At 39.1% G+C, this 15,116-nt stretch overlaps 1 protein-coding gene across 4 annotated transcripts; it reads right to left on the bottom strand.

The window, feature by feature from the left end:
* Nucleotides 1–362: 362 nt before the first annotated feature.
* On the bottom strand, nt 363–11,024 carry LOC124285960. 4 transcript variants are annotated; one of them, XM_046722256.1, is made up of 10 exons: nt 10,869–11,024; nt 8,880–9,074; nt 7,888–8,027; nt 7,340–7,463; nt 5,465–5,614; nt 4,856–5,059; nt 3,024–3,158; nt 2,506–2,703; nt 1,808–1,877; nt 363–1,250 (listed from the first exon to the last, which is right to left on the bottom strand). In XM_046722256.1, the coding sequence occupies exons 1-10, from the start codon at nt 11,002–11,004 to the stop codon at nt 437–439; spliced, it is 2,166 nt and encodes a 721-aa protein (XP_046578212.1). In that variant the 5' UTR covers nt 11,005–11,024; the 3' UTR covers nt 363–436. The 4 variants fall into 4 exon arrangements, with proteins under 4 accessions (XP_046578212.1, XP_046578214.1, XP_046578213.1 ...); XM_046722258.1 differs by having other exon boundaries at nt 3,024–3,155; nt 4,841–5,041; XM_046722257.1 differs by having other exon boundaries at nt 3,024–3,155; nt 4,841–5,059; nt 5,465–5,596.
* Between the last annotated feature and the right edge of the window lie 4,092 nt (nt 11,025–15,116).

The following is a 15,116-nucleotide window of genomic DNA, read 5'->3' as shown; positions in this document are numbered from 1 at the left end:
CTAAACATCTCCTATAAGATGTATAAACAAACATATTTCAAGCTTGTTAAAATGTCCACTACACGTATGGTCCCAATTTAAAATTAATAATAAGATATAGATAAACATAACATCATAAACATGATTTCATTCATACATGAACTGTATCCCGTGTTGCAATTTTTCTCAGAACAGTTTTTTACTCTAGTATTAAAGCAATGAAAAAAACAAATCTTATTACGCTGTAAGCCTATAAATGGAATTTCTGATTAATCACTTCAACCGTTTCCGGCATGTGTTGAACGTTTACCACATATAGCGGACATGGAACCATATAAGATCAACTGTACTTTTAGTCCTGATGAATAAATGTTGACTGTTAAAACTAAAACATGAAACTCAATTTCAAATCAAACATTACGAAACTGAGGAACTATGAATAACGTCATAATTACAGTCATGCATCGGAAATTCTCTTTGCAACACTGTAAACATCAGTGTTGTCCGGTATGTCATCTTGTCGACCAAGGCTCTCGTTGTTGTCTCTGAAGAGAGACCTTGTGTTGTAGTAGTCATTGGTGTCTCCTGGGTTGTCATCAACAGAGTCGGTGTGGTTGTAGGTGTCATCACGTCTGTCCTCCGTCTGCCTCGCACTGGCAACGTCATAAGCGTTGTCATCAAATCCCTTGTTGGTCCTCCCAATGTGACTGTACGAGTCATCCACTTGTTTTGGAGTCTTTCCCTGCTGTGGGGTGGCATGACCCCCCTCGCCATCCCTCAAATGGTCATACACCTCAGCAGCTCCTCCAGGGTCGTGCTGTCCGACAACGTCATCGTCTCCCTGAGGGGCCTTTGGACTTCTCCTCGCAGCAGACGATCCCGAGTTGTTCAGCCCAGTAGACCCAGTCCCTTGGCCACACGCCTGTGCTGTGTCGTAGTCCCCTCTGACAGGCCCTGGTAGGTTGTGGATCGGATTCCCGGCTGTCACTGGAGCATGATGTTTTCCAGGCGGTGATAGGACATTGTAATCATTCTCATCCCCATCAGATGGAAAGGTATTGTCGTAGTTTTGAACTCTAGGTCGTACTGTTGCCATAGGAACGGCGGAAGACATTGGCTTGACGTCAGTCATATCTGCTAGTGTGATGTCAGTGTATGCAGAGGTATTTGATTGTGTAGGTACCTCCACATCATATGTGGTGTTTTGTGTGGCCGTGTTAAAGTGCATCGACTGTTCCTTGTCTTTCCTCTTAAAACAGAGTTTATTTTGTCTGAAACACAAAATATAGCATGCTGTAAACATTATAATACGACTTAATCAGTTGCTATATACACATGTTGCTTGATTAATGCATGTATACGTCTATACCAAAATGCCACATTCGCAGAATGTAAGAAGCATTTGCTGGATCAGCCAGATCATACAAGACGTCAAGTTTCTTTCTGAGGGAGCGAGTGAGTTTGATATCTAGGGGCAAGTATATAGCGTTGTCATTAGCGGGACAGCCGATAAAAAGCCAGCATAGGTTTCAAGCTAGCCTTAAGACGCAAATATTCTCAAAGCATTGTGTGACTCCGGTGCCTCAAACTCATCTGTGCCCTGCATAACATTTCAGATGTAAACAGATGTTATTAAATTTGAATAGAACTTGGCAAACCATTGTCAGTTAGACGGATGTCACATTATGCTTCTAACAAAGCATGAGGCACTATGACAACAGTCACAAAGCATAATATAGAAACACATGGACACAAAACCTTATAGACAGTTTGCATAGTAAGTACTTGTATCATAGCAACTGTTCTGAGTACACTGGATATATCTCACCTCATCAACAGGAGTACTACAATGATGCCGACGAGCATAAGCACAACGCATCCTAGACCTATGAACACACCTGGAGAAAAGGAAGAATGGTGCATCAAAATCATATGGCGTCTCCTATTAACGCTATTGCACAAAGCAGCTTACGTGTTTGTCTGGTATCCTACATTGAATGTTAAGTAACAATGGAAATATTCTACCGTGGCTAATTTCCACGTTTTCAAAGTTAGTGTTAAGATCTGCGTACGTGTATACTGGAAAATTGCATGGTCACTTGTTTAGTTATAGTGAGTGAGTTGGATTGAACGGTTATTCTAGTCACATCACGGCGCCGCCTGATTGTAAGGCGGGAAGCCCGAATTGATGCAGGTTTCATATCACGGCATGGTATTGTGAGGGGAAAAGCTCGAAGGTCTCAGACATTAACCATTTTGGTGACAAACCTAGAAATGTATTCGTGGCGAATTTAGATTTGAACCCACCACCATTGGTTTCCGCCGTGTCCAAAGGGACGCAACTCTTCACACCGAATTGCTGCACCCTAGACGACTGGGCTACACGTGCCCTTGAAAGTAATACTAATACTCTCAGAGTTTCTTGGAGAAAATAAGTATAATAGTAAAACTCATAATGGCCATATGAAATCGACTAAAACCACATGTTGATCACTTCTACCAGGGTATAAAGGGAATAATACCTACCCGTCTGTGTTCCGTTTGAAGCTGTGACTGGTTCAGTCGGTCCTACTTCCGGGTTATTGGTAGAGGTAGACATGTAGCTTTCGGATGTAGGAACATTTCCTGGTGGTTGGTATGTTGGTGTTTCCGATGCTGTTGTTGCTGCAGCTGGTGATGATGAGTGTTGTGGTGTCATGGTTGTTGTTGACGTTTTGGGTACAACTAGATTGATGAGAGATCAGTCCAAAATTGTGTGATGATATTACTTTACATGTAATTGACGACTTGACATGATCTAAGCCCTATATATTAGTTTAAGCTTGTCCATGGGTCATTTCCCGTTGTTACTTATTAAAGATATTGTGCTATATTTGACCTCTGAATCATCCCACACAATGTTTACTCTTATTTCCTAAATGAACCAATGTCTCCAATACAGCGGATATTTCCTTATAGTATAAAAAAGGAAGAAAAAACATCACACACATGGTGTTTGTGATTCCATCATGTGTACATCGCTTTCTTTTGTAACACATACTCACCTACTTCACATATGGACGCGTATAGAAACGAACATGGCTTCCATGACAATTGTTGGTACCATATTGTGAAATACACTACAAGGCACTGGGGCTCTGATGAAGAGTACTCATCATATTCACTTGCTTCCTGTTCTGGAAATGGAAACAATAATTCAAAAAACATAGTGTTTAGTTCACGACACCAAACATGCATCTTTACACGTTATAACATTGATAACGACGGATACTTAACTGAGGCGTGCTAATGTCACATTCTGCCTTAAGATCTTAGTATCGTTTACTCTAGATCTGTTACGATGGAACTTTATTATGATAATTAAAAGAATCCTCAAAGCATACCTCAGTCTCGAATTCGCGATTTTCTACTCTTCTTTCGAAAGCACAGGAATACAAAGTTACATCATTAACATTGCAAAATGCCGTGCACTGTTCGCGTCTGAAATTCTCTAAAGCGATGTATTTCAGACAGAAGAGACGATAAAGGGCCACTTAGAGAGTTGGTATGTTAAAATTATTAAAACGAACACAGCCTGATATTTTAGTTTCATAATTTTATCATATGCTGACGTGGTTTAGCATAGAAACATATCTGATTTAAATATGTATGTGTAACTGATTATCTATTCTTCTAAACGAACGTTTGCCAGTCCAAGATAACAGAAGACTTTGGGATGAGCGTTCACAGTACACAAATAGCCTCTCAACTGACATGATACAAATTACAATTCACTGTAAAGTCAGAAACCAGATTCTTCCTTAAATGTTCTGATGATGACCCCCCAACACCACCTTGTGCTGTTTGAAAATAAGCTTTTCACTGGAGTAATTAGACGGTCTCTACTACCAACGGCTATTTAAAGTTGGAACATTAGCATATTTCAACTTTCGTCCGTAATACCAATAATGACATTTAACAAAGAATGTAAGTCTGCAAGTAATGTTTACACCAAACTAGATTACAATGTCACTGTAGCTTCCTTTACACGTGGTCGTTTTCAACTAGCAGCAAGTAGCTGGGACAGACCACGAGGTTGACAGCAACAGACATAAAAAATTCGTATTGCCTATTATTATTGTTCCATTTTCCCTCCAAACCGAAACATGAGTCTCATTAACCTATTCAGACAATGACCTACTTTTCAGCCGATCCAAATTTTCTCGTGTGAAAGTGAAAATAGACATAAAAAACAACTATGGTTACACTGAATTCCAATTCCTTGTTTCATAAGAAAATGGTCTTTACAAATGAATTTTAATTTTAAACTTTAATAACATCGTATTTCTATATTTTATGGCGCGGTGTAGGCAGCATGACCTTAACTAAGACGTCATAGACTGCCCCTCTTTGATGAGGTCGTAAAATTATTCACAAAGCATCTGACTCACTGGTTACACCTGTTATGTGTTTTTTGCGCTTATTCAGTGTAGTTCTGTAACGCACAATGTAATTGATATAATATCAACCGCCAAACATTTCTAGCGGGAGAGCCTCGTTTTAAGATTTCCACGATTTTCCAGGTTTCTGTTTGTCAGAACTCGCTGTACGACAGAGCACGCTCCACGACGTGTTTGCAAGGATTAGAACGACCGTAGTGTTGCAATATACAAGTGCTTAGATGTATCTAATAATACTGAATAATAATTATGTATCCAGTTAAATGAATTGGTCTCAAACTTCTGGACTGGTTATTGTACTAAATTGCGCAATAGGGCGGGACCCATTAAACAGGAAACGAGACTGTTGTGTATTCAATGTTTTGACTTGCACAATAGTAGCTACTGACATAAAGAATCTGTAACAACCGATAAATATTCACCAAATGGTACATCAATGATCCACTTCATAGTAGGTCTATAAACAAGACCGATCCAATATTCCGAGTCATCGTGCATCGTCTTCTGTAGATCTTTCACAATGGAACTTTCAAGTTTCACCAAATCGTACGTGTCATTTGCTTCCGTCCATGTTCGTTTCCGCCGATATGTGGAAGCACACACACCATTTTTGCAGGTGTAATCTGATCCACGTGTTATCCCTAAAATATCACTTCAACAATGTACATCATAACAATGTGAATCGGAAACTACATTTCAGTTCAGCATGGTTATCCCACTCAGATGCATATTACTGTCCTTCTTGTATCCCCTTCATACCCAAACGAAAGATAAGATAACAACAAACACTATCTTTTAAGGAATTTTGGTTTGACGCAGCAGAGAATAAAGCTTCCGGTTTTAGGGCAGACGCTCTGCCCACCTGACATGGAAGGCGGTATCCAAGGGAACGGGATTTTGTGCAGGTGTATTTGAGAATGACCACGTTCTCTTGGACAAATATCACCTTATTTTTATGGTGAGAGCATGTGCATGTAGAGAATAGGCCTACATTTTGTTGAAATTGCCAGTTTCAAGTATTTTGAATTAAGTTAAACTTTACTCACCTTTTGCATAACATGCATATCTTCTATCTGTTGTCTTACAACTGTCCCCATCATCCAATGAAATGGTAAACTTGCCGTTATTCTTTATTGCATAACCACATTGTCCATTTCCTGTCGGTGTGAACACAAAGTCTGTGGAGTCTTCAAAAGCTGAAATAATAGACGTAAGCTATGTAGCAATGATATTCACTGGCTTTTGCCTCATAACTCAAGTTACTAAAAGACCAGTGTGATGATCACTACATCCTGTATACTCTGCTTAGTCATATTTTGCAAGTTGGATTACTTTTGGGGAGAGGTGAACACTACCATCACTGTCTCTTTTTGTTGTAATCACTGCTCTCTGAATTTGTTTTGTCCGTCTATTTTGTGCTGCCACTGTAATACGTTTACAGAGCTTTGAAATATGTTGTTACATCACATTTCTTTGTTGTTGGTTGGTTTCACACGGAGTTCAGATTAACTACAGCATTAGTTTCAACTTGGGAATCAACCCGTAACAGAAAGTTGAACCAGACTGCTACTTTGGTCGATGATTACTTGCTGTAACTCATAGGGGTATTTTTAGGCAATCAGTGATTTCAAATTATGTTACATGTTGATTCCCAAGTTGAAACTAGAAAGTAAATCTGGAATGAATGGTCGAAAAGATCTGGTTTGAAACGAACAAACAACAAATACATGTTGCTGTAATTAATAATTGCACCCTAAAATGAATTAAGTTACCACAAAATGTACACATCAATACTGACTGACTGACTGAGTTTGGTTTTATGCCGCTTTTAGCAATATTCCAGCAATATCACACACTGAGAAATGGGCTTCACTCATTGTACCCATGTGGGATTCGAATCCGGGTCTTCGGCGTGACGAGCCAACGCTTTAATCCACTAGACTACCCCACCGCCCCACACATCAATACAAATTTACTGCCATGGCAGTACAAAACAGTGAAGCAGTACACATTCAGAGGTAATATAATACAAGAGCAGTGATTATAGCAATGAAGATGATAGCGGTAATATTCACCTCTCCCCAACAGTAATCCAACTGGGGATAACAGAGTGAGTGAGTTTAGTTTTACGCCGCACTCAGCAATATTCCAGCTATATGGCGGCGGTCTGTAAATAATCGAGTCTGGACCATACAATCCAGTGATCAACAGCATGAGCATAACTCTGCGCAGTTGGGAACCGATCAAATGTGTCAACCAAGTCAGCGAGGCTGACTACACGAACCCGTAGGTCGCGTCTTACGACAAGCATGGGTTGCTGATTCTAACCGGATCTTAACAGAGAGTATCCAGGGCATGATCATCGCACACACAGTACCAATCTTCTCGTGACCCTCTCGTCATATGAGCGAAATATTCTCAAGCACACGTAAAACCCAATTTCTCCTAACCTCACCTCATGCCCCTCACTGACCCTACAGGTGCAATGTATAACAGGTGAAACATTGTTGCAGAACGTATAACATACATTATATCGTTGTACGATTATCACAATTATTATCAGCACAGGATAAAATGGTTTAAGGAAATATGCTCATGCCAATACGGTTGTCACCCTTCCATTTTTTAATTGGAGAGGGGTGTGGGGGTTGGGGTGGGGAGGAGGAGGGTGACAACCATTATTGGCATGAGTATTATTTGGAATTGTATCGGACATCATTTTGATCAGTGATCAAACATATCTCCAAGAATCTGCCTTAGAAAGCCTTAAACAAATGACACCTTGGGCGTAAATGAATTTTAGTGATAACCTTAATGAAATTACACGAAACGTACAGAAAATATGCTTGCCCTAAAATTGATTTCATGAGATTATACGTATCATTTAACAAGATTGAATACATTAAAACAGAAATACATACGACATTTATATACCGACAATCGGTCGGCGTACCCGCACACTTCGTCTGGGTTGCCTGGACACGGTTCTCCTGATGTGTTACCTGAAGCTTTATAGTCGTCACGAAGACAAAAACACCTGTCTCTCTACAAACAATTACACATTGAACAAGCTGAACAAGTTTCGAACAGCAGTGTACGATGTCTGTATTGCATCGCTTGTCTTCTAAAACTGTATGTAAGTCATGGTGTTTTAACTAAAAGTCACGAAAATAAGTAAATAATCTGCCTTTACATCAATTTTTACAATGGCATATGTGGATATGCTTTTAAAAAATCTTACACTCAAGCCGTATTGATGTTGAACAAACATCATTGAGAAAATAAAACTGGTGTAAGGTGTCAGAATGCATCATACTTCGAATGTTTGCCGTAAGTTAGCGTTACAGTGCCGGAATACAATGTCTGTGAATGAAATCTGAAATAATACTTCCGCCTTATGGTTCAGTAAAGTTGTGAACAGTTTTCGAATCAAGAATAACATTAACACAATCTTTGACATAAATCTTACACTCAAGCCCAGTGTATGAGTATCGCTTCCACAGTAACGGTGACATCTGTTGACGGAGTTGTCGGGAAAGGTCCTGACGTTCTCTAGATCAGCAGGAAGGGTACTGAGCCCGGAGTTTATGTACAACGGATTGCCATCGTCTACAATAATCACAAACAATAATAATAGAATAAACTCTTAGAAATTTAACAGATATTGTTGATATGGTTTCCCGGAATTCCATATTCATCCCTTAAAATGAATTACCCCTAGATTCTAACGTCATTAACTCTGTCTAGTGCTTCCTTAAAACACTTGATCCAGATTTTCATGTAAGAGTTGGTGATTGTCAGGAAGCAATTCATATTTTCAGAAATGCACAAATGTTCATCGCTTTTTGATGTCTATTCCCGTGTATCAAAAGTGTATTTTGCATTGAGCCATATTTAACTCTTATTGAAATCTAAAGATGCGAGGCGTCGAATAACAATGTTACGAATCGGTGCACTTCCAATATATAAAAATACCGGTAGATTTGATGGAGTTCCGAGGCACCAAAGACTATGTAATATTTGTAATGATAATTTTGTAGAAAAAAATGAATTTCATTTCCTATTTGAATGTAATGTACATTATCCTCCTGTACAAAGTTTTCAACACTAACAAATTGTTCTTTTCTACATTAAGGAAGCATTGTCATTGCGTTCTTTTATACACATAAACCTGATTGTCAAATGCCACTATCTTATAATTACACATGCTTATTTGTATTGGCCATAATGCGGGCCTAAGGCCTTGTTACGAAATAAACTTGATTGATTGATTGATTGATCCAGGAAAATAAAGGAAACCCCTTAAAATCGTTCTTGTGTAATTTGCATATGACAATGGCACCAAACCGGAGAGGATGTTTAAACACTGACTAAACATGTGCATCAATTGATACTGTATACGATTGATATACACTCAAGATGTGATCTATCATAGACGGATTAGCCATCAGTATCATTCACCTGTCCATGTCCATGTTGAATACCTCATAGCCCCCAGCCAATAGTATGTGTACCGGTTTCGTGTCCCGGGCATACGGGAAGGTTCGGGCTCTGTCACTGGAACAAACAGGTCGCCTTCATTGGCCTGGCAGTTGGCCCGTGCTTCCCACCAGTTCAGTTGGCTGTTGTTAAAGTAGATATGCTTTTCACGAGTGGCTGCAAAGTAATGTAAACTATGTTTGTTACATAGCTATCATGAAGTACAGTCTTAGACTTATGTACACAGCAGACGTAATTCAGAACCATAACTCATAAGGAGACTGAATGTGAAAAGAACACACAACCCAAAGTAAAGATGACTGTAATTGTGACTACATCGTGAGCATAGGTGCATTATCACTAAAGAATAATAATGATGAAAGGTGTTCATAGGATTCGCGTACCATATTCTGGGAGGAACGCATTTAGATCAAAATGCAAAGGCAAGTGTTCACCAGATGTAGGGAACCTATTGTACTCGTCAAACTACGGCATCGGACATCATTTTGGTCATTGATGCATCGAATTTGGAAACGTCCTCCAGATGTTTGTTATAAACGTCTTTGAGGAAAGCTTTGCTTAGGTATTGAATATTGAAACCTCGATCAATTCACTTTTGAGCAATAATTGTAGCTTATAGCACCAAAATGGTTTAATTCAGACTTCAAACGCTAGATCCTGTAGACGTTCTCTATGTACAGAACGTCTATTTTGGAATGTTATAGTAGATAGAAACGACAAAAACCCTTTCCACATTCATAAGTCATCTCTGCTGGAAGCAGAGTCCATTGTACAATTGTGACTATATCAGGAGCATATATATGTTTCAGCAGTATAACAGCTGTATGATGTTGTTTGTAAACAAATCTAGTCTGACCAGACAATCCAGTGATTGTTACCATGCGATACGATGACAGAGAATGTGTTTATGAATCACCACAAAGAAGTGATGATACCACTTTTAGTCATTAAAAGGAAATAGACTACCATATCCTGTGACCTGTTCATGGTGTATTACTGACTGACACGCGTGAGAGTGCTGGCACAGAATTGTATGCTTTCCCTTTCGTGAACATCTGGTGTAGACAGAGACTTTCAGTGACCCATCAACATAATTTGGAATGGTTTTCTGCAGATATCCTAGGGCTGTTTGGTCTCGGAAGTTGACTTTTACTTTAGCATTCTCCGGAGAAGATTAGTATTTGTTGGTACATATAACTGCTATTTAGCTCCATTTAAACCATCACAGATAATATCTCAGATTATATCTTTGTACAAAAGAGAACTGCTGGTATTTGTGTACATTTAACAAGGTGGATAGTTCTATGGATATACAGCTTCCTTATTACAATATATGCGACGTTTCGGTGTTGATGTTAACACCACTGTTATCAAGCAAGTTTCTTGAAGATGTAACTCCATAGTAGTATGCCCTGTGTTCATCACACCATATTCTAAATGCCACTCAAAGAAGTTGTACATTTAAGGTTTGGCCAATATGAAGAAGTTGAGATCGCCCCCACGTACTATATAAAGTATATCATTTGAAAACGAAATATGATACATTCCTTGTGTTAAATAGGTTCTGTTTAACTAGTGTCTAAGGCAATAACATAAAATGAATCAATTTTGTGTTATGAGTTTGTTACAATTCGATTTGGTGAATGCCGAATTTATCATTAACCCATGCAACTGAAATGTCACGGCTTATTTTTCAAACATTTGTCACATTAGGTCATCAGGATTATAATTATCTAATTGGAATTATATTTTTGTGAGGAATAAAGACAGATAGTCTTGCGCGACACGAAAACTGATATTAAGTTGTGTAAAACGTGATTTTCAACGGTCATGTCAAAACAATCCCAACGAGGCAAGCATACCTCTGAACATTATCATGAATGCGTCACTTCTGTAGGTTATCGAATGATATATCACAAATATTACATTAATATGTAGCATGTTACTTACTGGTGTATCCGGACTGCAGAGAACAAACTACAAACAACACGATCGACGTCTCTCTCACCCAGTGTGTACAGCACGCCATGTTTATACCAGCCAGGAAGTTAAATTCACATGAAGCATGCAGGTAAATGGAGTACATTACGAGAGGTTGTGTGTGTACATAACATAGCCTGTATACACTGTATTGTCAACCTCGTATAAACAAAAGCAGCACGTCAGAGAACCAGTCGTATCCACTTTCAGTCTTTCTGTCACATGATAAGAATGTTTAAGTTTTTTCCTGATGTACTTTTTCCTTCTGTTTTCTCGCATTGGGTCCGATTAACCACATTCACCATGTACTAAGCCCATAAATCTCTCTTCCCCAAACCAGGTTCATAGGCAACGTTCATTAAATCAATTCTCATCAACCTAAGCAGTTGATATACTCAGCAATTTTGATTCATATGTTACTGGTCGATGTCCAAAGTCATACAATAATTTGGTTCAGATTCTATACGTAGCTATAGGCCTTAAACGTATATTATATGCCAGCTGTAGATGTGATTATAAAGAAAAATAACAACATGTTGAACGTACAGATATATTTTGACATAAAGATAAATCGTCAATAGGGAGTAATCAGTGCACTGAAAACGATTCCATTGGTCATAGAAGGCAACTGCTTAAGCAATGCCTACATCGATGCCTATCAACGGTTTCAAGCATGTACCAGCTTTGAAAAGTTTTACAGTATCTTATAAATTGAAATAGTAAGGTAACCAAGAAAACAAGATAAGAAGGCAGCGTGAAACAGACTCTGAAGAAATTGTTTGCAATTAACACTTGTATTGTATAATTAACTATGTTCACAAATTAAAAATGCCCCAAAGTCAATATAATGGCATTACACACTGGAGTGACAGTAGGCCTCATGTCGGCTTCCGCTTTTCAACACCAGCAAGCTTTTTATCTCCAGCCAGGATATACAATGCAGATATGGGATAAAGGGCTGAATGTATAGATAGCAAGGATGTACATTAACCACAAATCGTCAACGCCAGGGTATAACCAATGAAATGGTTTCCAATGGGGAAAAAGGGAAGAGAATTGTGAAAATGTATCATTAAACTCGGGCATTGTACCATTTGTAAATGTAAATTTATAAGACGTCTAACATACCCCACAACAGTTGTGTAGTGTGCATTTTATGTATTTTAAAAGCAACTTAAGTATCAAAAGTATCTTTTGAGTATATTTAATATTGCTAAATAAAAATATATGTAATCTCAGTTTATATGGTTCTGTTTCTGAATTTCATTCAGCCCCTTTATAGGATTTGTATCACTTGTATATGTTCTCTTCGGAAAAGCGACAACATCCTTTCCATAAACAATAGAAATCCTCTGAATCTGACGACATAATTTAAGGATTGACTGACAGTGTGTGTGTGCTTTTTATTGGGTTCATTTAGATTTGAACCATAAACCCGATGTGTAAACTGTATGAATCTAGTCTGGGTGAATTCAGTCAGTCTGGATGATGTGAGGTGTTTGCTTCCACCACTTAATATACTTCCCTTTGTTTTAAAACACACATGATATCCTTTTCCTGATATCAAATAGTAGTGAGGTGGTTCATGTTCCATATGAGGGTGTGGTGGTGGGGTTTTGTCGTTATCGTTGTGCAAACATTCTCATTAGTGCGTGTGACCTTCTATGTGAGTGTTCAAGGTAGAGTGTTAACAAAACCTAGTACTCAGTCAGGCGTTGTATCCTTTCATTGTAAAATATTTATGGACATTCACGAAAATCTGATTTCGAGCACACCCACAAGCAAAACATTTTTTTGCGTTGTTGTTTAGTATAAAAATTCGCAAATAGCTTCCAACTCGCTTATATTACTTGCTATATACAAATATATTAAAACACTGGTCTCATCAAAGTGGCGCTTTATTTGTATGGTGATTACGAAGTGATCCTTTAACCTCACAGTATATCATCGCCTCGGCAGTTTCTTTTCCTGTGACATATACCAGGAACAATGACACTTCTCGATCTTATACCTCTGTGCAAACATCTCTGTCTGCAAACGTCCCTGTCTGTAAACGCCCCTGTCGTTCGTAAACGTTGCAAACGTCCCTGTCTGCAAACGTCCCTGTGTGTAAACGTTCCTTATGTAAACAAACGATCCTCTATGCGTAAACGTTCCTCTGTGCAAACGTTCCTCTGTGTGTAAACGTTCCTTGTGTAAACGTCCTCTGTGTTTAAACGTCCTCTGTATGTAAACGTCCCTGTATGTGTCCCTGTGTGCAAACGTCCCTGTCTGCAAACGTCCATCTGTGTAAACGTTCCTTCTGTAAACGTCCATGTGTAAATGTTCCTTATGTAAACGATCCTCTGTGGAAACGATGCTCTGTGTGGAAACGTCTTCTGTGTGTAAACGTCCCTCTGTGAAAACGTCCCTCTGTGCAACCGTCCCTCTGTGTGTAAACGGCCCTGTGTGTAAATGTCCATCTGTGCAAACGTCAATCTGAATGTAAACGCCCCTGTGTAAACGTTCCTCTATGCAAATGTCCCTCTGTGTGTAAACGTCCCTCTGTGTGTACACGTTCCTCTGTGTAAACGTCCCTCTCTGGAAACGTTCCCTGTGTAGACGTCGCCGTGTGTAAACGTCCTTCTGTGTAACAACGTTACTGTCCATATATGATGATCAGTCAATGATTTTCACCTAGTGAACCCAGTACCACACTTGTCCCCACCCATTGTGTAAAGGACCCGTGAAGATCCGGGCTAGAATAGGTCTTCAGCAACCCATGCTTGCCACAAAAGGCGACTTTGCTTGTCGTAAGAGGCGACTAACGGGATCGGGTGGTCAGGCTCACTGACTTGGTTGACATTATGTCATCGGTTCCCAATCGCGCAGATCGATCCTCATGCTGTTGATCACTGGATTGTCTGGTCCAGACTCGATTATTTACATACCGCCGCCATATAGCTGGAATATTGCTGAGTGCGGCGTAAAACTAAACTCACTCACTCACTATTGTGTAAAGACAATCGACACAATTCTGTCCAGAAAGAAGATTATATTATCAACATCTAGCCGCACAAAATATATTTCATTTGGTTCAGTGCTTGCATGAACGTCAGTATGCAATGTGCCATAGTAGAAAGTACTTAACATGTGTATAAGTAATAAAAGATGTGTATGTTAAGTTACGTTGAAGATCCGGGATAGAATTGGTCTTCAGTAACCCATGCTTGTCATAAGAGGCGACTAACGGGATCGGCTAGTCAGGCTCGCTGCCTTGGTTAACACATGTCATCGTATCCCAATTGCGTAGATCGATCATCATATTATGTGGATCACTGGGTGGTCTGGTCCAGACCCGATTATTTACAGACCGCCGTCATGTAACTGGAATATTGCTGATTTTAAACAACAAACAAACAAACATTGCCAGGACTGTATCCCTAGGACTTGAAAGTCGCCTCAAAATGAATCGCATGTAACACCATGAAGTGGTAATATACATTGTGCTGTTTGAAAATGAAATGCCTCCTGACAAAACAATAAGCTCATATGATTTATTTACTAATGTAAAAGAAAAAAACAGAGCTAAACAATTTCTATTTGTTTTCTGGAAACCCGTGTAAATGAATAATATTATCAGAATTATTACTGGCTGTATGGCATAATATTTGAGGTTAGGTTAGGTTTTCAATATTTTAACATTTCACTGCATACACTAAGTCCCTTTAGAATACTTTTAAATGTTTCCTTCCGTCTTGTCTTCATTTAACATGTGCAACATTACAATCAAGATCTAAGTCGAAGTCAACAAGATATATTTTAATCGTAAACAAATATTTTCTGGTATGTTGGTATAATCCTAACCAGGAGATGAGAAAGCCACAATAACTCGGTGTGCCTAGTGGCTGCAAGAGTTGTATACTTCCCAGGAGTTGAGATTGATAATGCGATGTGCCGTTGAGATTGACATCCAATGATCGAGGGAAAAAATACCAGCGCCATGAGCATGCACTAGTGCGTGGGATATGTGCGCTATATAAATATCCTATAATAATAATAATAATAATCTCCATGTGTGGTCTCAGTTTGTCTTGCATTTACGACATCGTATTGCCCGTCCTCCAAACACATGAAAGGACTACTAATGTGACTGTTCGAGTCGGTTCTTATAGCTTTCTTTACATGCAACGTTATGCCTTAATGTCTCTTTCTGTACCTATGTTGTCGTACATACCA

Source organism: Haliotis rubra, unplaced genomic scaffold (genome assembly GCF_003918875.1).
Source record: "Haliotis rubra isolate DU_JTF1 unplaced genomic scaffold, ASM391887v1 Scf371, whole genome shotgun sequence".
Lineage (NCBI taxonomy): Eukaryota > Metazoa > Mollusca > Gastropoda > Lepetellida > Haliotidae > Haliotis > Haliotis rubra.
This window is presented reverse-complemented; position numbering and strand designations above follow the sequence as displayed.